Source organism: Equus quagga, chromosome 13, assembly GCF_021613505.1.
Source record: "Equus quagga isolate Etosha38 chromosome 13, UCLA_HA_Equagga_1.0, whole genome shotgun sequence".
Classification (NCBI taxonomy): domain Eukaryota; kingdom Metazoa; phylum Chordata; class Mammalia; order Perissodactyla; family Equidae; genus Equus; species Equus quagga.
Genome location: NC_060279.1, coordinates 37,378,328 through 37,404,080, shown reverse-complemented (window position 1 = coordinate 37,404,080; position 25,753 = coordinate 37,378,328). Strand labels below are relative to the sequence as shown.

The 25,753-nt window shown below is 49.4% G+C and overlaps 3 protein-coding genes across 6 annotated transcripts; 2 read left to right on the top strand and 1 right to left on the bottom strand.

The window, feature by feature from the left end:
• The first annotated feature begins 1,455 nt into the window (after positions 1-1,455).
• TTC24 (tetratricopeptide repeat domain 24) lies at positions 1,456-8,762 on the top strand. The gene is given in 13 exon segments (XM_046683216.1): positions 1,456-1,542; positions 2,809-3,512; positions 3,714-3,917; positions 4,520-4,648; positions 4,821-4,933; positions 5,268-5,366; positions 6,398-6,495; positions 6,621-6,730; positions 7,170-7,189; positions 7,191-7,241; positions 7,243-7,285; positions 7,406-7,502; positions 7,911-8,762. Coding segments are annotated over 12 exon segments (1,746 nt in total). The 5' UTR covers positions 1,456-1,542; positions 2,809-2,812; the 3' UTR covers positions 7,993-8,762.
• Positions 8,763-12,168: 3,406 nt separating this feature from the next.
• NAXE (NAD(P)HX epimerase) lies at positions 12,169-14,731 on the top strand. Its single transcript, XM_046683215.1, has 6 exons — positions 12,169-12,505; positions 12,631-12,739; positions 12,885-12,995; positions 13,081-13,194; positions 13,964-14,111; positions 14,473-14,731. The coding sequence occupies exons 1-6, from the start codon at positions 12,324-12,326 to the stop codon at positions 14,673-14,675; spliced, it is 867 nt and encodes a 288-aa protein (XP_046539171.1). The 5' UTR covers positions 12,169-12,323; the 3' UTR covers positions 14,676-14,731.
• Positions 14,732-15,063: 332 nt separating this feature from the next.
• LOC124250914 (G patch domain-containing protein 4) lies at positions 15,064-22,012 on the bottom strand. Of its 4 annotated transcripts, none has more exons than XM_046683213.1 (9): positions 21,916-22,003; positions 21,318-21,478; positions 19,511-19,647; positions 18,989-19,062; positions 18,788-18,880; positions 18,601-18,687; positions 16,968-17,059; positions 16,659-16,709; positions 15,064-16,442 (listed from the first exon to the last, which is right to left on the bottom strand). In XM_046683213.1, the coding sequence occupies exons 3-9, from the start codon at positions 19,587-19,589 to the stop codon at positions 15,659-15,661; spliced, it is 1,260 nt and encodes a 419-aa protein (XP_046539169.1). In that variant the 5' UTR covers positions 19,590-19,647; positions 21,318-21,478; positions 21,916-22,003; the 3' UTR covers positions 15,064-15,658. The 4 variants fall into 4 exon arrangements, with proteins under 4 accessions (XP_046539169.1, XP_046539167.1, XP_046539170.1 ...); XM_046683211.1 differs by lacking the exon at positions 21,318-21,478 and adding an exon at positions 20,971-21,049 and having other exon boundaries at positions 21,916-21,992; XM_046683214.1 differs by lacking the exon at positions 21,318-21,478 and adding an exon at positions 20,990-21,049 and having other exon boundaries at positions 21,916-21,992.
• Between the last annotated feature and the right edge of the window lie 3,741 nt (positions 22,013-25,753).

Here is a 25,753-nt window from a genome sequence, read left to right as displayed (position 1 = left end):
CAGCTAACACTGGGAGCATAGGATGGGTAGATTTGAGGAAACAGGAATTTTGCTTGGACAAGGCAAGTCTAGAAGTATACATTTAGAAGTTATTGGCTTATCGGTGGTGTTAAAATCAAAGGAGTGGACCCACATGAGAGAAAACAAAATCAGAGGAGTGAAATGTCTGTGGAAGAGTATGTAAAGTAAAAAGAGAAGAAAGCAAAGGGCAGAGTGTTGGGGAACACTAGCGTTTAGTAGACAGAGGGCCCAGCAAAGGAGACAGAGAGGAGTTGTCAGAGCAGAAGAAAGAGCCAGGACACAGTGGGTCATGGAAGCTGAGTGAGGAGAGAGTTGCAGGGATATGTCAGATACAGTGGGAATCAAACAAGAAAATGATTCAGAAATCATCACTAGATCATTGAGAGGTCATTGGAACCTTAATGAGAGCAGTTGCAGTCCCCGTCCCCTCCCCAAATCATCCTCTCCTCCTCTTAAGGAAAGCCTGCTGAATGAGCGATAGATTGTACTGCCTGTTTGGCCCTTGCCAGGCTGTGGTAGCATCCTGAAGGCCCAGCCTGTGGACAGAAGCTACAGATAGCTGGGAGAGCCTGCCTTGGGCGTGGGCACCGTCTGTGGCACACAGCACCGTGCCCGCACACAGCAGGCACTCAGCAAAGGCTGCCCGGCAAATGCAGGTGAGCGCAACTACTTCCTTATAATTTTGTTTCTGGCAAAGGCCTTTACTTAGAAGAGAGCTTTCACCAGATAAGATAAATGAGGACATTTGCTGTCTGATGCAGGCCACCCTTGGAGAGTGAGGGCAGTAGGTGCCCATTGTCCTGGGGCCCGCTGTCCTCTCATTAAGCAGAACTCGGAGGCTGCAGATCAGTGGAACTGAGAAGAGGAGTCAGGGGCCAGGGAGGCTCTTCTGATCTCCAAGGCTTTCATGATCATCAGCATTTCACCCTGTTCCCAAATGAGAAACTGCCACACAGAAGCACAGTGCATAAGAGTGTGTGTGTGTTCGTGTAGGTATGCGTGAAAGGGTTCACTTCTGGGACAGCCCAAGCCTCATTAAAGCTTGCAATCAGTGTAGTGGAAGGGAATCTAGGCTTGTCAGCCCAGAATCAGAAAACCTGGGGTCTAATGCCAGCTACAGGACTGCTCTGTGACCTCAGGCTAGTCACACCTGCTCTCTGAGCCTGGTCCCTTCTTCTGTGAAATGAGGGTATGCGATAGATGATCTTTGAGGTTGTAACTAGTAACAAGCCCATGATGCTTTGATTCTTTTCTTTAAGTGAGGGACTTGAGGGGTGTGTCTGCAGGGGTGGAGAGTGGCGGGGCAGGAAGGGCAATGGAATCCAGGTATCTGTGGCCAAGCACCAGCAGGGTTCAGCACTGAGATAGGGCACTTAAGCTGTCAATCAAAGAATTCCGTAGGAGTGGAGGGCGGTACTTGGTTGTCTGGTCACCCCGGGGGCTCTGCGTTAAGATCTAGGGGAGGTAATGTGAGCCAGAGGGCCCATTCCAGAAAGCCAGCTGCAGAGAAGATCGAAGGAGGTAAGGTGTCCGGTGGCTGGGGCCCCAAGACCTGGTGCGGGTAGCCAGAAATGCCCCAGGGATGAGGGCCTTGAAGAGGCAGGATTCCTGGGTGTTCTTAGGAGCACGGTGAATTCCTTTAAAAAGAGAATCACCTCTGCCTGCCTCTCCTAAAAAAGGCGGAAAAAAAGGACGAAGAAAATGGGAGGGGCTGAGAGCCCAGTGCCTGGGTCTTTTCCACTCCTTTCCTGTTTCCTGGGAGGAGAGTTCATGAAAAGGCTTTGCTTTTCAAGGGGAGAGATAGTAATGGGAAACACATGCTGATGAGAGAAATGTATTTGGGTTTAAGAGGATTCTGGAGATCACAGCAGGATGCTGGGGAACCGGAACTAGCAGCAGACAGAAAGCCAAGGAGATAGGGGAAAAAGAGGTTCCCCCTGAGATAGGGAGTGGGCAGTAAATGGAGAGACAGAATCCTCGCTCCTGCAAGTTGGCTCCTTGCCATTTCAATAGCCTATTCAACTTTGTGCCCCCAGTACCTTGTATGGCTCCTGGCACATAGCAGGAGCTCACTGAGTATTTGTTGAACTGACTTGAGCTATATCTTGAGATTAGACAGTAGGAGTACTAGATTATGAGTGGATGGGTGCATGTGGAGTCACAGTGTGAAGATGATGTTGGAGAGGCTCTGTATGTGCTCTGTTCATTCATCCATTCATTTATTCATTCAATGAACATTTTTATTGTGGTAAAATATATATAACATAAAAGTAACCATTTTAAACCATTTTTTAGTCTCCAGTTTAGTGGCACTAATACTCACATTGCTTAGAACCATCATTACTATCTATCTCCAGAACTGTTTCATCTTATTCAATAAACATTTATTGAGCATCTACTATGTGCCAGACCCTTCAAGTCACCGCAAATCTAGTAAGGGAGATAGACATGAAAGTCAGCAATTCTAACCCAGGGTGATAAATGCCATAAAAGACATAGGCATAAGATGCTATGGGAGTAAAGGAGTCAGCTGGTTCAGGAGGGGCTTTCTGAAGGAAGCTCTCAGTTGAACTGAGTCTTGAAGGAGGAATGAGAATTAGTTGGGATATTAGAAGGAGAGTTGATATGGGGCGTAATGGGATAGATGAAGCAAATTGAGATGTAGAATGAAATCCTTGAAACCCTGAGGGTCACATCAGGCACAGGTAGAGCTGAATTGTCCTTGAGGGATCCTGCTTTGGAGGAAGCCAAAGGTGACATACTGACCCCTCTGTTCCCCGTTGTCAGCACTATGTCTTCCCCCAACCCTGAGGATACCCGCCAAGAGCCTGAGCCCTCAAGCTCCAAGAAGAAAAAGAAGAAAAGAAAGTGGCCACAGCAAGAGGCCAGCATCGAAACCCTCACTAAGGCTGGCCACAGGGCCCTACTGGATGGCAGGAACCATGAGGCCTTGATCAGCTTCCAAAGGGCCTTCCTCCTGGCCTTGAAGGCCCCACGAAAAAGGGATACTCCTGTTCTCCGGGCCTGTGCCTTCAACCTGGGGGCTGCCTATGTGGAGACTGGGGACCCAGCCAGAGGCCTTGAGCTGCTCCTGCGAGCCCAACCTGAAGAGAAGGCACAGGGCAGGTGTCATGGCGACCAGTGTTTCAATGTGGCCTTGGCCTACCATGCCCTGGGTGACCTGCCTCAAGCTTTGGCCTGGTACCATAAGGCCCTGGGCCACTACCAGCCACTCGGTGACCAGGGGCAAGCCCAGGCAAAAATGGGAGCCTGCTACCAGGCTCTGGGACAGCCTGAGCTAGCAGCCCACTGCCTGCAGGAAGCAAGCCGGGCCTATGCACAAGCAGGGCAGCCCCGGGCTGCAGCCCTCGCACTGGGGGCTGCGGCGGGGTGTATGCTGAAGAGCGGGCAGCATGGGGTGGGTGAAGTGGTGCAGGTGCTGGAGGAGAGCTGGAGGCTTGCCGAGAGGAGCACCGAGCGGGGGCTGCTGGGTGAGGCCTTTGGGCAGAGAAGGTGTGGGGTGTGGGGAGATTCAGACCTGGTGATACTCTGAGAGGAGGGTGGAAGCAGAGGCATTTTCGAGGGCTGGGGAAAGCGCTGGGGGAGCCCTGGGAGAGTAGGACAGGGGCTGCACCAGTACAACCTCAGCTGCATCTGCCCTGGCCACCAGTGACCCTGGCTGTGCCCTCTAGGGCAACTCTATAATGACCTAGGCCTGGGCTACTCCCAGCTCCAGCTGTTCCCGCTAGCAACAGAGGCCTTCGTGCAGGCCCTGCCCCTGTGCCAGGGGCCAGGAGAGGAGGCCACCGTGCTAAGAAACCTTGGGATGGCCCACAACGCCCTTGGCAACTATCAGGAAGCGCGGGAGCTTCACCAGAAGGCTGCCGACCTTCACGGTGGGTACCAGGGGCTGGGGAATGGGAATCGGTCCAAGGATCTAAGAGGGGGTTCCTCAGGGCCTCAAGGCTGAAGAGTAGATGGACCTTTAGGACTAGTTATGGGGCCGGGAAGCCCACCACCAGGGGGCAGGTGCAGGAGATAGGACAGCCAGACAGGACAGAGGGTTGTGGGCCCAGAGGCTGAAGCCTGGGGTTGGAAAGGCAGCAATGGGCACAGGGAAGGGCACTGGCTGGGAAAAGGAACCTGATGTGGAGCCCGGTGCCTCCTCTGACTGAATGACGGTGTGATACTCAGCGAGTCATTTTTGCTTTCTAAGCTTTAGTTTCCACACGTATAAAAATGGAGCTATTAATATCTGCCTTGCCTGCCTCACAGGGTTGTTGCATGGCTCCAACTAGCCAGGGGGAGGCAGTCAGGCCAAAACTCAGGACTGAGGAGAGGCTGGGTGTGGACAGTTCAGGCCTCTGTGGAGCATCTGGCGGTGTGCTGGGGCTGAGCACCAGGACTCCTGGGACCCTCCCTTGGTGGTTGAGGGGTAGGGTCTGGATGCCCCAGCAGCCAAGGCCCCCTCTCAGGGTGGGCCGGGCTCTGTCATCAGGCTCCATGGGGCAGCGGTGGGAGCAGGGCCGGAGCTTTGGCAGCCTGGCATTTGCACTGAGCCAGCTGGGGGACCACAAAGCCGCCAGAGACAACTACCTGCATGCTCTGCAGGCTGCCCGGGACACTGGTGAGGGTGAGGGGGTAGCAGGTGGCTTGGGGGTTGGGGGTGGGCAAAGGCTGAGGGTCCTCGGGGTTGGTGGAGAGGCAGATGGGGGGACTTGGGGCTGGGGAGTACCTCTGGAGGGGAGGGTCAGTGGGGCAGGGAACCAGGAGAGGACCTCTCAGGCTCTCTTCCCCAGGGGACGTGAAAGGGCAGTGGCAGGCCTGTGAGGGTCTGGGGGCTGCTGCAGCCAGACTGGGGCAGCATGATCAGGCCTTGAAGTACTATCAGGAAGCACTGGCCCGGTGTCAGGTGAGACCCTCTGTCCCGGAATCTAATGTCCCTGCTGTCCTTCCAGCTGACACTCCTGCCTTCACTCCTTGTCTTCTCCCCACCATTCATCCACTCATCAGACATGCACTGGGCACAGGGTGTGCTAGGTCTCAGGACACTATTGTGAGGGAGAGTCCGTCTCTGTCCCCTGGGCAGGCAGTGGCAGGACCCTGTCAAAGGCACGGGGATGAGGTAGAAGAAGGGGAGACAAACCCCCTTCCTTCCTCCCTTTCCTGTTTCTTTCTTCCCCAATCCCCAGAGGACCACAAAACCCAGGCCTTCCCCTTTACCCCATTATCCACCCTGTCCCCAGAAGGAGCCAGATTCTGTGCGAGAGCGGCTGGTGGCCAAGCTGACAGACACCATGAGGATCTACTTGGCCCGGGGTGGGCTTGTCCCAACTCACACCCTGGTGAGATGACACCTGAGACAAAGAGTAAGGGGTGGGGAGAGGTTACCCAGAGAAGCGGGTGGTGGTAAGAAGAGCCAATGTCCTCAGGGATGTTGCGCTTGACTGCTCATCTGTGTTCATCTGCTCTGGGGCCTGCTTATGGGACATATATCACTTTCCCGAAGCCACTTGGGGGTGGGGAGGTGGGCTGGGGACTGTGGCACGTCTCCAACACTAGGGCTGTGCCAGAGCTTTGGCTGAGTGGTGACTAACCCAGTGGGTGGAGGCCACGGGGTGCAACCAAGGATCCTGAGCAGTACTTCGGAGGAGGTGGAAAGTTTTAAGGCCTTGGTTGCAGTTCCTGAAAGGGCCACAGGATGGGGACAGTGCTGCAAGGAAGTCCCTTTCTCCCACCTGCGGTTCTCTGGGGGCCATTTCTCTGTGGGTCTCCACCATGCCCCTCTCTTGGACTCCATCTTACCCTCTCTCTACCTCCCAGCCCATCCCAACAGGCCATGTCTCTCCAACGGCCTCCTCCCTCACACTGTGAGATACCCTCAGGCAGCCTCCCACCCCAGGAATTGAAATTATACTTTATTATATTTATGTAATAGGTTTTACATCCTCTCTTATTTTAAAGTCTAGGATACCACGTTAATAATTTGCAAGCGAAATTAAATTAGCCTGGTACAGGCAGAGGACTGGATGGGGGGTAGAGTCAGAAGACCTGGGTTCCATCAGAAGTCATCCACCAACTTTCTGTGATTTTGTCCCTGGGGGCCCAGGCAGGATGGGGTGGTGGTCGGGCTCTGGCCAGGTCTGCTAGTCCTTGAGCTTGAGTTCTAAATTGAGTTACTAGTGGGACCTTAACAGAACAAAGGGCCTTGCCCCGCAATTTCATTCTCAGACAAGCAGCACACCCCGGTTTGTCTGGCACTTCTCCGTCTCTCTGGGGCCACTGTGTCTAGAGGGAACATACACTCTAACACACATCCACAGCTGGGATGGGCATTTTTCTCAAACTGATTCCCTTTACTCCCCTTCATCTTCAGACCTCGGCTCCACGGAGGCCTCAGGCTCCAGGTGGGGTCTGCCCGGCGGTCGGCACCCCCGCCAGGGTGGGATGGAGCACAGCAGAAGCGCAGCACAGGTGAAGGATGAAGGTGGAGCTTCCGGGATGGATGTGGCTCTGGAGGGTGTTGGGAGGTGTCAAAGTTGGGTGTAGGGGTGGGACCTCCAGGGAGCTGTTCTGCCCCCTGTTCTCTACCCCTACAGATCTTCGGGTGGGTGGGAAGATGAAGAGTTAGAGGAGGGCCATGAGGAGAAAGAGGAAGAGGGGTCGGTGAATATTTCCATGCAGTCATCTTGGGCGCAGGGACTGGAGTGTGAGTCGAAGTCCCTGGTGTGCTCCTCCTCCCTGAAAACAGAAGCACTCTCCTCAGCCCCATCCCCGTTTCCCTTACTGTTCCCCCCTGCCCCCGTGCCCAGGTCTCAGCATCAGACCTGATGCTGAGGCTTGCCCCACCAGCTCTCCAGGGTCCCAAGCCCCAGATCATCCTTCCCCGGTTTCTGTTCCTCTCTCAAGGCCCTGGCCCATTTTCCCTGAATCCCCTCTTCCTCCCTGCTTCCACGGCTTTCCTAATTTCCAGAACTTTGCATCTTAGAGCACTAGGGTTTGTTGGAAGCCTACTGTGTGCCTGGGCACTGGGCACTTTTCCTACCCTGGCTCACTGTTTACTACTCTCCTCCCCGAAAGGCTTTGGACTCTGGGGGCAGAGTTGCTTGCTACTTGTTGACTTGAATTCACTGATGTCTTCTTTTCAGTGTGTTTTCTTCCAGGCACTGGTGATTCATTCCCACAGTCTAGCCTCTAGTTGGCCCAGGTTTGCCAAGCATCTGCCCCATACATGGCACAGTCCTTGGGGCCCCCTCTGTGTACAGTGACCAACGTATCCCCTAACCCCCACCCTCTTTGTTTTCCCAAAGCTTTCTCTTTTCTACTGTGATGGTTCTTGGTGCAGAGAGGCCTGTGATGAATGCGTCTGTCCCTCTCCATCCAGGTCCAGGACCCAGGGCCCATGTCCCATTTGGAGGCCAAGGCCCCCTCAAAATGAAGTATCCTGGCATTCTGGCACCTAATGGTCCCCAAGCCAATAGGTGGGTCCCTAGGGGAGGGGAAGAGGCCTGGGGAATGGATAAACAAAGTAGGAGAGGCGTGGCTTTGGATGATTTTAACAGAACATGATTACTGTTAAAGCTGGAGGGAGATGTGGTCTGGTCACTAGGGATGTAGTGCTCCGAGCCTCCTTGTCTTTGCCTGCTAGCAATCTGAACAACCCTCATCCAGGGTTGTTCCCTGCCTCCAACACAGCCTGACTGTGGGCCTCGGAGAAAGGGGGAGTCCTGCTGAATGGGGGGATATGCAGCTTAAGCCCACTCCTTCCTGCCCTGGAGCCCACCAGCAGAGGTAAGGGCCAGAGGGCAACAGAAGCTGGAGCCAGAGCAGGCTGCCTTCTGCTCCTTCCCCAGTCCCTCCCACGGCAAGCCCCTCTCTGCCTCCTTCAGGTCACTCAAAGGGCCCAAGGAAACCCCCAGCAGGAACCCTCAGAGGAGATCCACCAAGTCTGGCTTCTGCACGATCATGTGACCCCATCCTCCTAGCTGTGGCCCTGGCCCCTGCGGTGTCTCCCCAACATACACATGGCAGGGATTCCTGGGATTGAGCCTCTTTCCCAGTTGTTCAGCGCTGTATGGACGTGGAACCCAACATGGTCAGCAAGTGAGCTCTACGGGCTCAGCACGGAGGTGTTCAGTTTGCTCCTCACTGGGAGTTTTGGACTCAATAGGAAAAAGTTAAAAGGAAGATGGATAGTGAATTTTCCCCTTTTCTTTCTGGATCCAAACCTCATGACTGCTAAGGCCCTTGCCAGTTCTTAAAACAGGCTTCTGGTCAAGAGGCTTTGGAGTCACTGACTCCCTCTGGACCTCATTTTCTCATATGAGAAATGGGGCCATGATACTACAGAAGATGCATCTTAACCAACTGATGCACCCAGCTTCCTCCGTGAGATGCAGGGATGCTGCTGCGGGACCCCAAGCCTGTAGCCTGGAGGACAACTGCTGCCAGCAGCCACAACAAAGAGAGTCTGTAACATTTACTGATCACTTAGTCCCTGCCACACACTGTTCCAAGTGTTTCACAAGGGTTTTCTCCTTTAACCCTCACCACTAGCCTATGAGGTGCTATTATTATCCCCTTTCACAGATGAGGAGAAGGCACAAAGGTTATGTAGTCTGTCCTCCCAGGTCACACACTAGTAAGTGGAGAAGCCAGGATTCAAACTGAGACAGTGAGCACCTTCCAGAATGCTGTGCAGTTCCACTCCCCCAGTTAAGCCATTGCTTACCAAGAGCCGGTTACGTTTGATACCAAATGTGTTTATGCTGGTTGTATGTGTGATTGTAATTTGTAATTTAATTAAATACTATACAAATGAATGAACTAAGTGTGTGAAAACAAGCACTGTTTCTATGAAAACTAAGTTGAATCCTTAGAAGACTTGATTAAGGTGAGTCACTTTAAAAACTGCCGTTGAATTAGTGTGAGCAGGAAGATTATTACAGATTGAGGGAAAATAATAAAAATCTAGATGAATTTTACACTCAGCTCGCTTCAAACATGCCATTAACTGTCTGTTCCACCTTAAGGAGGCAAACTGGAAATTGCAGGTGATACATAACTGGTGAGGTTTATGGAAGAAAGATGGAGAATTACAATCATTGGCCCCATCCTCAAAGAAAAGACCCTGACCACACTTTGACAGATGGCAAATGAATGTGTTTTTTGTTGTTGTTGTTTTTTAAAGATTTTATTTTTTTCCTTTTTCTCCCGGAAGCCCCCTGGTACATAGTTGTATATTCTTCGTTGTGGGTCCTTCTAGTTGTGGCATGTGGGGCGCTGCCTCAGCGTGGCTTGATGAGCAGTGCCATGTCTGCGCCCAGGATTCGAACCAACGAAACACTGGGCCGCCTGCAGTGGAGCGCACGAACTTAACCACTCGGCCACGGGGCCAGCCCCATGAATGTGTTGTTTTAAGTTGAAATAAAATAATCCACTCTTGATCATGTCAGATAAGAGGGCTACTGTACTGTGAACCACTTCACAATGAGATTTTGAAGATTCATTAAAATATTTATGAGCACCTACTATAAGCCAAGCGTGGAACTAGGTGCTGGGGACACAGCTGTCAATCTTCCTTATCTAAATGGAGCTTATTATCTTGTCAGGCATTCAAGATGTCTTGATTTGGATGCAAGTTCACTAGCTGTAAGAAAGACTGATATAACAGTGCCTTTAAAAGGAGAGAACGTTATTCCTTTCTCATATAAACAGCCCAGGGCTGATTTAATGGCTCCATAGAGCTTGGGGAGTCAGGCAGAATGCTCTGCCATCCTCAATAAAGGATTTCCATCTCATGGTCTAAAATAGCTGCTCCAGCTTCAGCCGTAATACCTTCATTCCAGCCAATAAGAAGAAAAGAGGAAGTGGAGGAAAACATTCATTTTTTAAAGGTATGACCTCACAGTTGCATATATCATTTCTGCTCACATCTAATTGGTCAGAAGTTAGCTATGGGTGCATGCCTAGCTGCTGCAAGGGAGAAGGAAAATGTAGTGTTTAGCTGGGCAGCCATGTGGCCAGATAAAACTCAGGGGTTCTGTTACCAAAGGAAGAAAGGAGGATGGATTTTGAGGGACAAGTAGCAGCATCTGCCACACAGGAGTACTGCTACTGGGTCAGGTCAACCCAACATCAACCATCACTGGCTCTACCATTTAATAGCTGTATCATCTTAGGAAAATTACGTGACTTCTCTCTGCTATTCAATTTCCTCATCTATAACACGAGGATAAAAATACATCACAGGATCAACAGGATTAAATTAGATAACATATGTAACGCATTTGGAACTCAGCAGGCGCTCCATCCACGTGCCCTTCCTAAAGGGGTTTTGAAGACATTTCCCCAAGAAAACTCCAAACGTCAGAAAGGCAGCAGCAACAAGGTGGACTACATCTTGGGCACTGCCTTCCTGGGGACAGCCCTTATTTGGTTGTTTTATAAATTCTGGGTGTGTGTGGTGGGATATGTTTTGTGTTACTATTCTATAGTTACACCTCATCAAAATGCTAGCAGCAACATCCCTTTAATTACATATGTCTGCATTTGGGGAGGGCAGTTCAGTATAAAATAACACTTCAGAGCGCAGACTCTGAGTCAAGCTACTTGGATCCTAGCTCCACCTACAGCTATCACTGTATCATTAGGCATGTCATTCAACATCTTTGAGACGGTTTTCTCATCTGTAAAATGGGAATAACAACAGGGTTGCTGTGAGGATAAAATGAAATGATTCACGTTAGTACTTGGCACATATAAGTATTCAAAATGTTATTTATGTCAAAGAAACACACTTCACATCGCATTTTAGAAATGAATCTTCATAATCACCAAACTTATCTTCTCAAATAGGCCTGAAGGGAGTCTCGACTTGACTAATATATAAAAGTGAAGCTGCTTATATACTGGTGAAGTTATAAAACAAAGTTAATGAGGCCTTTGATAAGATTATCCAGTTGTAACATACACCGTACATTACAATTTAGATGAATAAACTGTTTCCAACCACAAACACAGTCTAACAAAAACAATTTTCCACCACAATCACAGTCCGATAAATTGAATTTCTCACAACAAACATGTAAAACAAGCATAGCTGGAGGCTAAGGGTATATCTTATAGGAAATGAGAAACCTCCTATAATTAAAAAGGAGACATCAGAGGAGTAGTTAAAAGCAGGGCTTGTTCTTGCCTTTCTCAGTGAACTAGCCAGGAATGCAATTCATGAAACAGAAAAAGAATAAATATAGCATAAAAATAGGACCTTCATGGGGCTGGCCCCGTGGCCGAGTGGTTAAGTTCGCACGCTCCGCTGCAGGCGGCCCAGTGTTTCGTCGGTTCGAATCCTGGGCGCGGACATGGCACTGCTCATCAGACCACGCTGAGGCAGCGTCCCACATGCCACAACTAGAAGAACCCACAACGAAGAATACACAACTATGTACTGGGGGGCTTTGGGGAGAAAAAGGAAAAAATAAAATCTTAAAAAAAAAAAAAAAAAAAAATAGGACCTTCACCCCACCTTGATACTCATCTTCATTTTAGTGCCTTGATGGTAACTGGTTTGTTATTCTGCAGACTTCTCCCTTAACCCTACGAGAGTGTGTCTTGGGTAAAAAATTTAAGTCTTTCTCTCCAGGTTTTTCTTGAAATATTTTTGTGACATGGAGTCTATGGTTTCAACTACATTTTTAACCGTAGCATATTCAACCTATTTAGAGTTTACAATTTTCTATCTCCATAAAGAGGGAGAAATATTACGTATGATTAGAGAATATGGCGTGCTATCCCGGTAAAGAGGGGAAACTAACGTAGTGGGGAGAGGGGTCCGAAGTTATACAAAACACAGTAGTGTAAAAAATTAGCTTAATTTATCGTGCTCTACGTACGAGGCGCTGTCGACGGCTTTACCTGCATTACTACCCTGTGAAGTGTGTACTAGTATTCCCGTTTCACCGACAGGAAATCGAAACCAAAAGCGTCCAAGCTCACTCAGCTAGTAAGTGGGAGGGCAGGGCCTCAGGTTAACCGCCATGCTAAACATGACCAACTATCGTCAAAGGGCGGTTGGGAGCAAAGCGCTCCTGGCCCACCTGGACGTGTGAGGCAATACGTACACACTCTCGGGAAGGGCTGGGACGCAGGCTGGAAGTGCCGGAAGAAAACACCCGCTCGGCGCCCGCGCCAGGACCGCTTCCGGCAGGGGCGCGAGGGCCCGGCCTCTCGGGGACGAGGCGAGGAGCCGCGCATGCGCTGGGGCGGGAGGCCGGGTCGGGGGCGCGCGCTCTGCGAGCTGGATGTCCGGGCTGCGGACGCTGCTGGGGCTCGGGCTGCTGGTTGCGGGCTCGCGCCTGTCGCGCGTCAGAGTCCAGGCCGGCGTCTGTCGCACGGGACCCACGTGGTGGGAGCCGCGGCGCCTGAGCTCGGGCGGCCGCGGGGACGCAGGGATCATGGCGAGCACGGGGGTGAAGTACCTGAGGTAGGCGAGGCTGCGGGCGGGCACGCGGGACACGGGACGGGGTTGGCCTGCTGTACTCCCGGGGGCGGGATCGGGGCGGCACTGCTGCGCGGCGGGGCGGGGACTCAGGCTGTGGCTTTCCTCAGCCAGGAGGAGGCCCAGGCCGTGGACGAGGAGCTTTTTAACGAGTACCAGTTCAGCGTGGACCAACTGATGGAGCTGGCTGGGCTGAGCTGCGCCACAGCCATTGCCAAGGTCAGTGGTGCAACTCTCGACCTTTGGGACGAGTCACTGTGCAAGCCCCCTGGCCTAGGCACAACGGAGTGGGAGGGTAAGCTGGACCAAGCCTGGGCTCTTAGTGCCCAAAGCCCCTCTGAATCCCCTTTGACTCTGCCTTCAGGCCTATCCACCAACGTCCATGTCCAGGAGCCCCCCTACTGTCCTGGTCGTCTGTGGCCCTGGGAATAATGGAGGAGATGGCCTGGTCTGTGCTCGACACCTCAAACTCTTTGTAAGTATTTGGGGAAGGGCTGTGGGGGGGTGGGCGTGAGGTTTCTAGGATCTGGGCTTGAATTACCCCTTTCCTTTCCTCGTAGGGCTACCAGCCAACCATCTATTACCCCAAAAGGCCTAACAAGCCACTCTTCACTGCACTGGTGACCCAGTGTCAGAAAATGGACATCCCTTTCCTTGGTGAAATGCCCCCAGAGGTAGGTGGCTCCAGTTTAGTGGCCTCCTCCACAATAACCACTGCCTGTGTTCTGCTCTTCCCTCGTTTCCAGGCTGCGCTCATTTATCTTCCTCTTTACCCAATAAGCTCTTACAGGGTAGGGATAGTGTCTGGCACAGAAGGTGCCTGAAGTATGTTCTGTGAATAGAAGCAGTGTAAGAGCCTTCTCCTCCTCAAGGTGTGCTCCCGGAGTCCCAACACCCCCTCTCTAAAGCTTCCTGTCCCCTTCATCTCCCCTGGGCACTCCTTTCCCTCTAGTCAGTTCCTCTGCCTCCAGCATGCAGTAAACACATTATCTGCCCCCTTTAGGGGCTGAAGTGACTGCCTCATCCTTGACCCTTTCTGCAGATGCATGGATTTAGGGGTGGGAAATTGAGAACTTGTTTTGTTTTTTTAAATTTCTTAACACATTTTACAGATGAAGAGACTGAGGTGCAGAGAAGTGGTTTGTCCAAAGTCACAGAACCAGATCATGGCCCTCCTGACTCCCAGTCTCAGGCTGTCCCACACTGTAGCCTCCCCAAGGGCTGGCAGGCACTCAGAACAGAAAATGTGTCTGGACTCAGCTTGGCCTGGATCAGTGACCAACTTGCACTTAACTCTAGGCCTCAGAGTGCCATCTGAATGAGAGAAAATTACCTTTGTGCCTCTCTGAATAGTCTCTGGGTGCAGAGGACAACCCTCTTCTGTTAAGGGCTCTTTGTGCAGCTGCTGGCTCTGCATCCTTTCCTTTTTCTGTTCCACCACAGTCCATGCTGATTGATGAACTCTATGAGCTGGTCGTAGATGCCATTTTTGGCTTCAGCTTCAAGGGTGACGTTCGGGAGCCATTTCGCAGCATCCTGAGTGTCCTGAATGGACTCACTGTGCCCATTGCCAGCATCGACATTCCCTCAGGTGCTGGGTCCAAGGAGGTTGGGGGGATTGGGGCCCTGCCCTGTCTTGAGGTAGGTACCTAGGAGTCCTGATTGTTGACCCAAGGCTCAGACCAAGTCTAAAATGAGTTGAGTCTAGAGGGGCAGAACACAGCCTATGGATCCCACAGTAGGGCTGGGGAGCAAAGACTTCAGGAGTTCCCTTCACACATTAGCTCCAAGAGACCAAAGCACAGGGGTACGTGGAGCTGCAAGGATGCGAGTTCCTCAGGTGGGAACACAGAGGAGCTTCCCACTTCCTTAGGACTAGGGTAGAGGAAAGTATGGAAGGAGACCAGACATCTGGCCTCTTCTGCTCTTCCTGAATACCACCCTCTTTTTAGGCTGGGATGTGGAGAAAGGAAACTCTGGAGGGATCCAGCCAGATTTGCTCATCTCCCTGACAGCACCCAAAAAGTCTGCAACCCACTTTACTGGTCGCTACCACTACCTGGGGGGTCGTTTCGTGCCACCTGCTCTGGAAAAGAAGTACCAGCTGAATCTGCCACCCTACCCTGACACTGAGTGTGTCTATCGTCTGCAATGAGGGAAGGTGGGTGGGCATTCTTCCCAATAAAGACTTAGTGCCTCTCTCTCCCAGAACTGTGGCGTCCTGGCAGCTCTTCCGGCAATAAAGGTTAATGGGTGGCGGGAGCCAGAAAGCAACACTGGAGACGAGGTGCCATATCTCTAGGGGAACAGAAGAGGCAAGAGAGGTTGCTCTGGCATTGGGGACAATGAAAACTGACTTTCAGATGCTGAAAGAGGCTCCCAAGTGGGGTGTGCTCTCCTTTACCCACACGAGACTCTTACCCATTAGGGAAACAGGGAGCTGAAGGAGGTTCTCTAAGCTTTCTCCTTCTGCTTAACAGAGTAGCAAGATGACAGGAGGTTAACAGAAGGCATTTCTTCAAAGGAGTCCAAGGAAACTCTACTTTGTATTCAGGATGTTCCCAGACTGGGAAATGGAGATGCCAGTCAGGACTTTATTATAGACAGGAGCCCAAGCTGATGTTTATGCAATCATTTGGTATAGTGTTAGAAACTGGCAACCTATGGGATGAATGCAGCCCAGAGACCTAAATGTGTATGTTTTTCTTAGCCTTCACAATATTTAGATACCATTACATTTCACATAAGTCTACATTTTCAGCTTCTTATAGCAAGGATCCCCCTTCAAAGGGTATCTGCATTTCTGTTCCCACAGCCCTAAGCACTCCTTGTCCCTTGGCTGCCAAGGTAAGCCAGGAAGGCCTGCTCCTGGGCCTCTAACCGAGCAAGCTTAGCCTTCCTTGTGATCCCAAGATGGGCAGCCCTGAAATAGGCACTTGAGTTGACGCTCTCTGGGTTAGAAGCTGCAGAGGGGACCCTGCCCGTTCCCTCACCTAAGGCATGGTGACTGGTGTTCCTGAGCTGTTTCCTCCCTGGGAGGGACTCCTCCCCGAGGGTGCAGAAGGCCTGCACCGACTCAGGTCTCTGAGGCTTCAACTCCTGAAGAGGAATCGATTGAGCCCCACCTTGACCTGACTGTCAGTCTCTCTTCTTCTGTTTCTTCTTTTTTGCTCTCTGGTCAGTGCTGCCTCCAGCTCTTTCCTCTGGCTGCTGCCACCGCCTCTTCTTACTTCTGCTGCTTGAGCTAGTGCTCTCCACTTCCCCAGTCCTGCCATCCTCCTCATCTCCTTCATCCCTTACATCCAAGATCTCCTCCTCCTGATGCCGCTGTCTTTTCTTCTTACTTCTCCTGCTTTTCCGATCGCCACGTGCTCTGCCTTCTGCTTCCCTGGTCCCACCACCTGTAACAGCCGCCTCCTCCTCATGCTGCCGCCTCTTCTTGCCTGTGCTATGTGGGTCAGGGTATGCTCTGCTCTCTTCCTCCTCTGTCCTGACCGCACCTGCAGCCTTTTCCTCCTCCTCTTCATGGTGCTGCTTCTTCTTCCTTTTCCTGATAGACTGATGTTCTCTGCTCTTCAATTCCCCAGGCCCACTTGCTCCTGCGTCCTCTTCTTCCTCATTCCCTATGGTTGTTCCCTCTCTCTCCTCTGAGACCTTTTCTTGATGATGTCTTTTCTTCTTGCTTTTCCTGATGCTCTGATCAGTGTGTTCTGGGTACTCTTCTTCTGCATTCCTTTCAGTTGCTGTAGCCTCTTCCTCCTCCTTCTGCTTCCTTTTCTTTTTCTTTTTTTGGGGGGGCTTGCTCTCAGACTGCAGGTGAGGAGTCCCAAGGTGCTGGCCTTTGAGATGAGCCAGGAAGGCCTGCTCCTGGGCCTCTAACCGAGCAAGTTTAGCCTTCATCGTGATCCCATGACGGGCAGCCCTGAAACAGATGGGGCCAAGGTCAGAGCGAGGTATCAGGGAAAATATGCTTAATCCTTGAGACTGGAGGGAAAGTTGGTAGGGGAGGAGCTGCCTATCTTCAGGCAGCTTCAGCAATGGGCAGACAGTAGGAATTATTTCCCTAGGCACAGGCCCTCCTCAAGGGTGGGCTTGGGATGGGAAGAAAAGGGAGCCCAAGGAGCTAAACACTACTTACTTGTGTGCTGTTCGCCCCTCACAGGCCTGGAGCAGCATCTCATCGGTCAGACTGTTGGGAGAATGGGGAGATCAGGAATTACAAACAGATCTGGTGGAAAGGCTGGACCTCTCCTCCCCTCTAAAACACTCCTTTTACACTGAGTTCCTATTCAGGACCTGGCACTTTTCTAGGTGTTGGGGATACAAATATTAGTACGCATGGTTCCACCCCGAAGAAACCCACACTCAAGCATTAGATTTGGTCCTTTGTCTTGAGATTTGAAGACATCTCCTCCCACGTGCCCCCAGCGCTAAAATGAAGTCTCACATCTTTGGAGGCTCGGGCCCCCGGTTGTCGTCATCACTGCAGCTCTCCGAGTCCTTGTCTGGCTTCTCCCCACCTGAAGTCAGTGTGGCCGTCTAGAAGGAGGGATTATGGGGGTGGACAAGGCCCACGAAACACCACTGCCATCCCCCTTCCCTCCTGGAAGTCCCCCACGAATTTAGGCATAGACACAAATTTGCCAGCCCCCAATGTCACTCCTTACAGACCCTCAGAGAGATGTGCCAAACTGCATACTTCAACTTGGGCAGGAAGTGGGCGGCAGTTGCCTGGGGGGGTGGGGCCTCCCTGGCTCACCAATAGCTAGTGGGCAAAAGAAGGGAGGAAGAAGTGCTCTAGGTCATCAGGTCTTCACAGTGGGACAAGTGCCCCCTGGTGGCCATCTGACAATAAAGATGGCACTTCTCACACCCCCATACCTATGCACAGTACTTTATTTAACCAGATTAACTGACAACCTATGGGCCAAGTGGTTGGGGATGCAGAGTGGAACAAGAATGAGAGGGGTCCAGCCCAGATGGAATCGACATGATGAGGGGGAAAGGACGATGGCAGAACAGAGGCAATTGTGATGCAAGTGTTGCCTGTGCTAAAGGAAAGGTACCCAAGTTGGACTGCAGGGTTTGGGGAATAGGTTCTTGAAGTAGCTGAGCTCTGGAAGACAAGAAAAAGTCAGCAGATAGAGGGGGAAAGGGAGCAGTGTGTCCCCAGCAGGGGAAATAGCATGTGCAAAAACGTGAAGGTGAAAGAAAATGGTACCTTCAAAGAAAAGAATCAGATTCCATCTGGCCACAGTGTAGAGGTCCTGAGGGAAGTGGCAAGGGATGAAGCTAGAGAAGAAGGCAGGGATGGGCATGAAGGGCCACAGGAGCCAGTCCGATAAATCTAGACAGTGTCATCCTAAGTCAAAAAGGAGCCAGTGACAATGAACCGTGTTTTAGCGAGAACACTGGATGCTTTGTGGAGGATTGGGGTGGGGAGTGAGACTAGAGGTGAGGAGTCTGGTTACTAGGCTGTGAAAGAAATTAAGCAGGAGATGATGGTTTGAACTAGGGTAGAAGATGGCCAGAGAGATGAAGAGAAATGGGACAGATTTGCTAGATAACATGTGGAGCCCTTAGCACATACAGATGATCAGTAAATGTCAGCTCCCGTCTCTTGGTATGCTGGAAGCAGGAGTCTGAAGACCTGGTTTCTAGTCTTGTCTGCCACTGCTAGCCAGCCATGGGCTCTACAGCAAGACACTTGCCCCACTTTTGGCCACGTGTGCAAAATAAGGAGGATGGGCCAGATGATCTCTCAGGTCTCTCCTGGCTTCTGAGTCCTCTGAATTAGACACCCGCTCCCTGCCCTGCCCTGGCAGCTCCTGACTGTGTCCCTGCTCCCACTCCCTACTGCTGCCCCATCAGCAGATGGCAGGGATCCATGCAACCCGAAGATTGCCATTCTTGCTGAGGGTCTGGGCAGTCTAAGGAAGCAACAGTGAGGTCGGTCACAGGATTCCACTATGTTAGGACAGTCCTGAGAACAGGTAGGGCATACAAGGCAATTGTTCAGGCCCCAGGGGAGACCAGGGAAGGAAAAAAGGATGGACCCTCTCACCCGCAGCCTCTAATACCTTCACAAACTTCTGATACAGCAAGTTGGGCTTGGGATGATTACGATGGGTGGTCTCCTTAGAAAGGCGCCTTATCTGTACTCCATCCTGTGGGGAAGTATCAGTGAGTGGGTGACGTGCCATGTCTCCCTCCCCCCATGGGTCCCAGGCCCTCATGTTTCATGTGCCCATCTATTAGAGCTCATACCTCCCTAGTTTCCACTACCAGGCTGGCCGCAGTCCTGTTGAAGAGCTCATTCCACCAGTGGTTTGTGAACTCCTTGGCAGGGTCGTGTCCCACCTGCCAGGGGAAGAAGTATGAACTCAGGACCTGTCCCCTTCCCCCCCCCATCCTCAAGGGTTCCTCTCTCCCGTCCACACTGACCTCCCTCAGCCTGTCCAATCTTACCCCATGATTGTCCTGCTTCAGTGTCACCCTGAGGGCCTGGGTGATGCCATTCTCCTTCCGGCCCAGGCCTTTGCCTGCAGAAGACAGTGAGTGACTCGGCTTATTCTGCTGCCTGCCCCCAGCCCTCACATGGCACCCCCAACACATGCCACTGCTTGCCATTCCACACACCTAGCATTGGGCAAGCCCTGTCCCTCTTGGAAGCCCACTCCGGGCAGTTCCCCCTGCCTCTGTCTGAGCCCAGACTATCTTTTCCTTCATAATTCTTTCAGGACAGAGGTCATGTCACTTTCTCCCTCTCCCAGTCCTCCCAGCCACTTCTTTCTCACTATTCACTGTCAAATTTCTTCCATTCTTCCCTTTTCTGGAAAAGTCAGAAATTTTCTTCTGCAAATTTCCCTTTAAACTCGCTTTTCCTCCTCCAACTGAATGGACCACATGGGGGTAATCCAGGATGCTGCCTCTCCCTTGGGCAGTAGGCAGGGAGTTGGCAGGATGTGGAAGGGGCCCCACGGGGATCACCTTGAGTCCATCCGTGCTTTAGCAGCTGCTCCTCAGCAAACTTCATCCCACGACTCTTGACCTCCGGGGTGACACTCATGGTGAGAAGAGTCACTGTCCTCAGGCCCTCATTAGAGAAGAGGAGGTCACCATCATCCCTTTAAGAGGAAAGGAAAAGTGCCCAAGTCATCCATCAACTCCATCCTGACTGCTCAAATAAGAATTCTTTCCTGAACCTGCGGCAGAGACAGAGGAAGGAGGCCTGGTCCTTGGGGAGCTCCCTGTCTGACCACAGAGAGGTCAACATCAACATGTCAAAAAGTCAAGGAGGACTGGTATTAATAATAATACCGAAATTTATGGAGAGCTCACCACATGCTAGGCTGTGCTAAAGCTTTACGTGGATTATTTCATTTAATCTTCCCAGCCCAGGAAGAATTCCTGAACTTCACGTTCAGAAAAGTATTATTTCTTTTTCACAAATGAGAAAACCAAGGCCTAAAGAAGTTAGGTGACTTGCTCAAAGGTCACACAGCTAATGTGTGCAGAACTCAAACCCAGGCCGCTTGTCTGCAGAGTCTCCACTCTTTACCACTACATGATACTATCTCCCACGATTATTACCATGAAAAACAAAGCAATGACGTACTTGTTAACCTTAGTTATAAGATAACGGTACTTAACAGAGTCCATATCCCATACCCATGCCCAGCATTTACACTGTCTCCTCGGTGTGGGGGCTACAGACCTCGTCCCCATTGCTGCTGTCTTTCAGTCTTTTTGGAGCACCCCTTTTGAAACTGTCTAGCGTAAGAAAGGCGCTTTTCTTGAGCATTTAATGCATAACAGGTGGACTGGAAATATCGTCATATTGTCTTATTTAATCCTGACAGTTCTGAGATCGGTATTATCCTTATTTACAAACAAGGAAAGCAGCCCTGGGTTTCTTGCCTGGGTTACACAGCTACTAAGAGATGGAGCTGGAACGAGCCTAGGCTGCCCAAATCTGAAGTGGCCCTTTTGATGATATCACCAACTAGGTGGAGTTCTTTATAGACATTCAGATGTTCCTCCTCTTGGACCCCCATAATGGCAGTCTCCAACTTATTTATACACCAAATTTGCCTCTGAAATGGTTAAGATGGATTATCATACAGACATTCAAAACTAGGGTGACCACTGCTGACGTGACTCACTGAAGTTAACTTGTACTAAGATCATTTATCGCAGGAATCGCAGACCATTTTGAAAGCTGATTAATGGCACTACTGGAGTAATCCAAAGTGCCAGCTCTGAAGGATAAAACTTTCACATGTGTTTAAGCAAGTATGCTTTAAAAAATCAGACACATCATTAAGTAACCCCTCCTAAACGTTATATATTAGGCTTAAGAATGATGACCAGTCTGATTAGGTGTGAACACTAGCAAATTCAGAATGACTTATGTTTCTGTTCACATTTCTACTGTGAAGGACAATTACCTGAAAACATAACTGATACCTTCAGAATCCCAAGAGAAAAGCACTGAGTGAAGAAATGATCCTATCTTGCTTCTTGATACTGTAAGAGAAGTAAAATTCAAACACTGACGCCTTTAAGGCCACCTCAAAACTCTGCCTCTTCTCAGTTCTCTCTCATCTGTCAGCTCCAGATTTCAATAATTATAACAACAACATCATTCAACACTTACGCATTTACTCAATGCCTGCCTGTTGCTAATTGCTTCACAGAGATTATCTCATTTAATCCTCCCAACAACCCTATTAAGGAGATGTTATTAGTGTAATTCACAAATGAAGAAATGGCACTGAGAGGCTTAGTTACTTGCCCAAATCAAATAACTGGTAGGTGGTGGATCCGAGATCTCAGGCATTCCAGAACTGGTGGTCTTAATCACTACACTCCTCAGTCTCTCACAGCTCTTTATGCTTTCTGCCGTGAAGTCTTACCACAGCCTATCCCTGTAGCAGCAATTTGAAACGATATGCCCTGGAAATCAGAGAGGGGCTTTATTCGTCAACCCTAGTGCACTTAATACAGAGCCGGGAATCGAGACTGCGTTCAGTCGTTATTTGTTGAACTGAATGACACAGGTGGGAAGTGCTTTAACGGACTTACAATGGATAACTGCGGACAGAAACAACTAGGTCCCAGGCAGTGCGCCGCAGTCTTTGTGAAAGCTGCGAGCACGCTTTCAGGAGCTGTCACCTCTCCAGTCACCCTGAGTTTTCTGGAGAAGTGGCCCGGGTCCACTCTTCTTAAGCGGTTCTAAAAAGCCGGCTACCCCCTCCCCTGGCCTCCTCTTGGGGTCTAAATTCCAGCCTCCCCGCCGCAGTTTCACTTGGGTAAAACTGCTCTGCTGCTCTCACATCTGCTCCTGAGCCCTAGCTCAGACTGCCACCATTCAGGAGACAGTAGCCCCTTACCGTTACTGCAGGGTCCTCTCCGCGGAAACACGTGCCAGATCTGACTTGTGCCCCGCCATCTTCCCGGAAGTGTCGTTTTTGTCCTTCTAGGCTGTTGAAACCATAGAGACGCCCGTGGCAACTGAAGTCCCGGTCCTCCCAGGAGAAACTGTACTGAGGAGGCCCGGTTGCCTGTATGGTTGCCATAGAAACTCGGCCCCGGAGCGTGCCTATTTCCGGAGGTTCAGGAGGTGTTCTACTTACTTGCTCTCTGCAGACCCTGAGCTAGTCCCGGGCACAAATATGAGGAAGGAAAACTCTAGAGGAAAGCATCGAGAGTCGCCTGAGAGATTCGTGGGGGCGGAGAAGGAGGTAGCACCTCTGAGGTGATTTTGCGAGGATGAATACCCAGCCTGCGGGACAGTTATTTATAAAAGCCTAGAGATTAGAGGTTTCAGTAGGTTCATCAAACACCGTTTAACTCACCACTGTGTGCCAGGACCTGCGCCTTTGGTACTGGTGATACAAAGATGCATAAGACACGAGCCCTGACTTCGGAGAGCACCCAGTCTAGCCAGGGCAAGTTGGGACCTTGAGTAGGATTGGAGGAGATGGGGGCAGGGCATGGAGAGACGCAGGATCCCGGAAAACGTGCCATGCTGAGTTTGGACTTGCCTTTTAAGCTGAGGATCCATTCAGCAGGGGAGGGAACGAAGATACTGTAAAGAAGTCAGCAAGAGGGGTTGTACGTGCCCCCTCCCCACGAACTGTTCCTAGGCTTCACTGAGCCACCCAAGAGTGAAACCTCAAAGACGTGTCCCTCCCTACATCGGTATTTCTGGTAACGTCGCGGCCCCTAGGAATCCAAAGAGGAAATTCGTCATGTCACAGTAAAGCCTTGTCCCAGTTGCTTAGTATGTCATACTTCTCAGCTTTCTACGTCTTTTTCAGTAGAATTATTTTTACTTTTAAAATATGCTCCATGGGGACAATACTTTGCTCTAAACATTGAATCTTGGTTCGTGGAATTTTAGATGCCTGCAGAAGGGATGTGGGATGATTCTGAGGTTCTTCTCAAAGGCTGGATTCAATAGAGGAATGTTCTGTGAATCAGATCGGAGCCCTTTTCCCAGTCTGCCACTAATTACATGACCTTGAACAAGGGACTTCTCCTGCTCAAGATCACCCTTTCCCTGGTCTTTAAAAAAATACTGGACTAGTTCAGTCATTTTTACAAACTTGGTTTTACTGTGGTCTCTTGGGCCACTGGGAAAATTCCACAGACAGGACTTCAATTTCCACCATCTCCTCCACTTCATCTTTTCTACTCCATCTACCTATTTATCTATCTATCTATCTGTCTATCTAATATTATGTATTGTGCTCATAAAAGAGGTTTGGAAACTCCTGAATGAGGCAACCTCAAGGGCCCTTTCCAGCCCACAATTTCTGTGTGGCACACATTGCAGGCCACTCCAAATACCTAGTGGCCATAATTCTTTGACTGAAGATTCCTAGTCTGGTCTAGAAACTTGAGCTCCTTGTTCTACCTGACTTGCTCATTTGATAAACATTTATTAAGGGTCTCCTATAGACCCAGGGCTAGAGGTATAAAAATGTCCACCTCTTGTCCTATTGGGCCTCACGATCTGGAGGTATAACAAGGTACCAGGCATTTATATTGCTGAGTGATGAGAACTATGCCAAGGTCAGGACAGTGCTGTGGGGTAAGATGAGAAGCACCTGACCCAGTCTAGGACCCCTGAGAGCTTCCTGAAGGAGCCACCTCAAGGCTGTAGGCCTGTCCCTGAGGACTATGTGGATTTGCAAAAGAGGAGGAATGGGCCTCACGGAATTTGAAATTTCATGGGGTCTCACACCTCAGAAGAGTAGAAATAAAGGCCATTAAGAGAGAACAAGAATGCACAAATACTTATAAGGAAATAATCTGAAATGCAGACATAGCAGGATGCATAGAAATATTTATTACAGAAATATTTGTAAAATGGAAAAATTGTAAAGAACCTAAATATCCCTTTCAGAATGGCTGAATAAATTAGTGTAACCATTCAAGGACTGATATGTAGCCTTAAAAATGATGTTGAAGAAAGATTCTTAATAAGTAGGGGGAAATGTCTATGATATAATTGAAAAGAAAAGAGCCAATACAAAATGGTACCCATAATAAGAGCCCATCTATGTTAAAAATCCATAGGCAATAGCATCAAAAGAAATAAAACACCTAGAAATTTAACAAAACATAACTAAAGAAGTGCAAGACTTGTGCACTGAAAACTACAAAATGTCGTTGAAAGAAATTAAAGATCTAAATAAATGGAAAGATACCTATTTTCATGAATTGGAAGACTTAGTATTGTTAAGATCACAATACTCTCCAAATCGGTCAACAGACTCAACACAATCTCTATCAAAATCCCACCTGGATTTTTTGCATAAATTGGCAAGCTGATCGTAAAATTCATGTGGAAATGCAAGGGGCCCAGAATAGCCAAAACAATGTTGAAAAAGGACAAAGTTGAAGGACTAACACTTCCCAATTTCAAAACTTATTACAAAGCTACAATTCTGGCATAGGAGAGAGATGTTGATCAATGGAATAGAATTGAGAATCCAGAAACAAACCCATACATTTATGGGCAATTGATTTTCAAAAGGAATGCCAAAACAATTAAATGGAGAGAGAATAGTCTTTTCAACAAATGGCACTAGGACAACTGGATATCCACATGCAAACAAATGAAGTTGGACCCCTACCTCACTTCATATGCAAAAATTAACTCAAAATGGGTCAAAGACCTAAATGTAAGAGCTAAACCTATAAAACTCTTAAAAGAAAACATAGATGTAAATTTTCATGACCTTGGATTAAGCAATAGTTTTTTTAACTATGACTGCAAGTGTACAAACAACCAAAGAAAACAATAGATAAATTGGACATCATCAAAATTAAAAACTTTTGTACTCTGAGGGACACCACCAAGAAAGAAAAGACAATACACAGAATGGGAGAAAGTATTTGCAAATCATATGTCTGATAAGATTCTAATATCCAGAATATATAAAGAACTCTTACAACTCAACAATAAAAAGACAACACAATTTAAAAATGGGCAGAGGATTTGGATAAACATTTTTCCAAAGAAGATATACAAATGGCTAATAAGCACATAAAAAGATGTCCAACATCATTAGTCATCAGAGAAATGCAAATGAAAACCACAAAAGGATACTATTTCACACCTACTAGGATAACTATAATTTTTAAAATGGACAATAACAAGCGTTGGTGAGGATGTGGAGAAACTGGAACTCATACATTGCTGGTGGGAATGTAAAATAGTGCAGCTGCCTTGGAAAACAGTTTGAAAGTTCCTCAAAAAATTAAACATAGAATTACTATATGACCCAGCAATTCTACTCCTAGGTATATACCCAAGAAAACTGAAAATATATGTCTATACAAAAACTTGTACACAAATGTTCATAGAAGCATTATTTATAATAGTCAAAAAGTGGAAAGAGCCCAAATGTCCATCAACTGATGAATGGTTAAACAAAATATGGTAGATCCACACAATGGAATATTATTCACACATCAAAAGGAATGAAGTACTGATGCATGCCACAACATGGATAAACCTTGAAAACACGTTAAGTAAAAGCAACCATTCACAAAAGGCCACGTACTGTATGATTCCATTTACATGCAATGCCCAGAACAGGCAAACCCATTGACACAGGTCCATGGAGACTGACTGCTACTGGGAACAGGGTTTCTTTTTTTGGGTTGATGACATGCTCTGCAGTTAGATAGTGGTGATGGTTAAACTTGTGAACA

Bases quoted from the DNA above. Each gene is read 5' to 3' on its own strand.
- NAXE (XM_046683215.1), top strand. From the start codon at position 12,324: ATGTCCGGGCTGCGGACGCTGCTGGGGCTCGGGCTGCTGGTTGCGGGC. The intron at 12,506-12,630 runs GTAGGCGAGGCT...GGCTTTCCTCAG, and splicing joins ACGGGGGTGAAGTACCTGAG to CCAGGAGGAGGCCCAGGCCG. The intron at 14,112-14,472 runs GTGCTGGGTCCA...CCCTCTTTTTAG, and splicing joins CAGCATCGACATTCCCTCAG to GCTGGGATGTGGAGAAAGGA.
- LOC124250914 (XM_046683212.1), bottom strand. From the start codon at position 19,589: ATGAGTGTCACCCCGGAGGTCAAGAGTCGTGGGATGAAGTTTGCTGAG. The intron at 17,060-18,600 runs GTATTAGAGGCT...CCCTCCTTCTAG, and splicing joins TGTATCAGAAGTTTGTGAAG to ACGGCCACACTGACTTCAGG. The intron at 16,443-16,658 runs GTAAGTAGTGTT...CATCTGTTTCAG, and splicing joins GAGGGGCGAACAGCACACAA to GGCTGCCCGTCATGGGATCA.